Here is a 1,963-nt window from a genome sequence, read left to right on the forward strand (position 1 = left end):
AGAGAAAATATCTTCATGTACTTGGAGAAAAAACAGTAACTTTTCAACAAGATGTAGGAGCTTAAAGGAGTAAATAATTTATTAATCTCGAAGAAAAAATACTAGTTACATTTATGCAAAATCAACAGAACCCTGCACTTTTTTGCACTAATACATTATTGTGAATTTATTGCAAATTTTCTGCTAAAATATTGGATTTATTGATGCCAAGTCCCACCATCAGGTGGCAGCATTTCTCCCTTCTCTGCTGCTTTGGTTTGACATAATGTCAAGTTTTCATCTGTTATCGACGTGCCGAGTAACAAAATGTCACATTTAATGTCCTACAAGGGCACAAATATTTAGAAATTTGCTCCACAAAAATCAGTGACTTTGATCATAAAATAGTCATAAAATCCTGAAATATTTATTAATAACTCAACAGTTTGTTTAATGGGTTTTATAGGTGCATTCTGGGTCGACCGGCCCTTTAAGAACATTTGTTAATTCAAATTTGCAACAGTTTTCATCTCATTTCTGTAGCATAAGTGTAAATGAAGCATCTTTTCTGAGCGTGCTGCTCACCTTTTTCGTTGGAGCTGTAAACAAAGAAGTTCCCGGCGAAGCAGTGAGGCGAGAACGGCGGCTCGATCAGATGTCCGGTGTCAGGGTAGTCGACCCGGGTCAGCAGATGGCCTTTCCCCGCAGCGTTCATCGTCTTGGAAATCTTGGAGGGAAACAGGGAAACTTTCACTGCAGACTGAAATAAGAGCCGAGCTCTGATGCGGTTTATTCAAACCGATAAGGAATAAAAAGACGAATCTGATGAATTTAAGGGAAGCAGACGTTAGACTGAACTTTTAGCTTCAACAATAAGACACAATAATATGAAAATAAAGTTGTAGAAACAGACACAGTCATTTAAAGAACTAATTCAAGGTCCTCTATTGATAATAATCTGACGCATTAATAGATTCAGTATTTCCTAATCTATGAAACCAATAACTTCACAAAACTCTCAAGTCCTCGTTTTACTGCCGTTGTAAAACCATTTTTTGTGTTGAAGTTCTCTTAACATGACTTTTTTCTTTCAATGCTATGAATTTATTCTTGCGCTAATTTTTTCTCATAATTTTATGGCTTTATTCTGCTGATAAGAGTTTATTCTTGTATTATTTCCACTGTATTCTCATAACATGACTAATCTCATACAAGCTTATTCTCATGACTTTAGGACTTTGTTCTCATTTCATTTTACGGTTCCTGTGGATGAAAACGTTTCTGTATGATATTTATTTTAAATGATGTGTCAGACATTTGTTTTCAGAAAAACCGGCTGTGTGTAAACAAAAGTCGATCTGAGAAAAACGAGCGAAGATCCAAAGATCTTCTGAGAGCTGAAACTCACATCATCGGCCGTTTCCACCGCACACCAGTTCTGATCATCACAGCCGTTGACCAGCATCAGTGGACAGTTTATTTTGGCCACCTTGCAGAAATAAAAGCTTTAAATCGGCTGTGAGGACATGGAGTCGTTTGTTCAGGAAGCCGAACCGGAAACACTTACGTCCACCTTCATGGAGGGTTCCTTCAGCAGCGCCAGCCCCACGTCCCTCCAGATCTGATGGTTGTTCTCATCCACGCGGATCTTATTGAACTTGCTGCCAACACACACAGAGGCTCAAACCACGGAAAAACTCCAGTGTTCCCAGTGCTCCCAGTGACCTACCTGGGAATGCTTCGGTGGAACCCGCTGAGGGTTTTCCCTGGCGATTTGGTGATCATGTTGCTGATGCAAACGACGCAGGAAGGCTGAAACAGAAACACGGCGAACATCAAAACCCAACCGGATAAAAACGGGCCAAGCACAGAACCCTGTGGGACTCGGCACGGCGCGTTCAGGAACTGGTTTCTGAATCAAAACCATCAGCAAAGAACCAGGCTGGTAAAGAACCAGGCTGGTAAAGAACCAGGCTGGTAAAGA

General features: G+C 40.5%; 1 protein-coding gene and 1 long non-coding RNA gene across 2 annotated transcripts in view; one reads left to right on the top strand and one right to left on the bottom strand.

The window, feature by feature from the left end:
* Window positions 1–1,963, bottom strand: part of LOC103154026 (acyl-coenzyme A thioesterase 1-like) — a 19,250-nt gene that overhangs the window by 559 nt on the left and 16,728 nt on the right. Inside the window, exons 8-11 of the mRNA XM_007575163.2 lie at window positions 1,709–1,791; window positions 1,547–1,640; window positions 1,388–1,468; window positions 565–706 (exon numbers count right to left, since the gene is read on the bottom strand). Coding sequence (XP_007575225.1) covers window positions 565–706; window positions 1,388–1,468; window positions 1,547–1,640; window positions 1,709–1,791 — 400 coding nt within the window. The remainder of the gene's footprint in view (window positions 1–564; window positions 707–1,387; window positions 1,469–1,546; window positions 1,641–1,708; window positions 1,792–1,963) is intronic.
* LOC107833355 (uncharacterized) overlaps window positions 1,245–1,963 on the top strand; it is a 22,670-nt gene continuing 21,951 nt past the window's right edge. Inside the window, exon 1 of the long non-coding RNA XR_001659084.1 lies at window positions 1,245–1,256. This is a non-coding gene — a long non-coding RNA (uncharacterized LOC107833355). The remainder of the gene's footprint in view (window positions 1,257–1,963) is intronic.

This window comes from Poecilia formosa, unplaced genomic scaffold (assembly GCF_000485575.1).
Source record: "Poecilia formosa unplaced genomic scaffold, Poecilia_formosa-5.1.2 Scaffold371, whole genome shotgun sequence".
In the NCBI taxonomy this organism is placed as follows: domain Eukaryota; kingdom Metazoa; phylum Chordata; class Actinopteri; order Cyprinodontiformes; family Poeciliidae; genus Poecilia; species Poecilia formosa.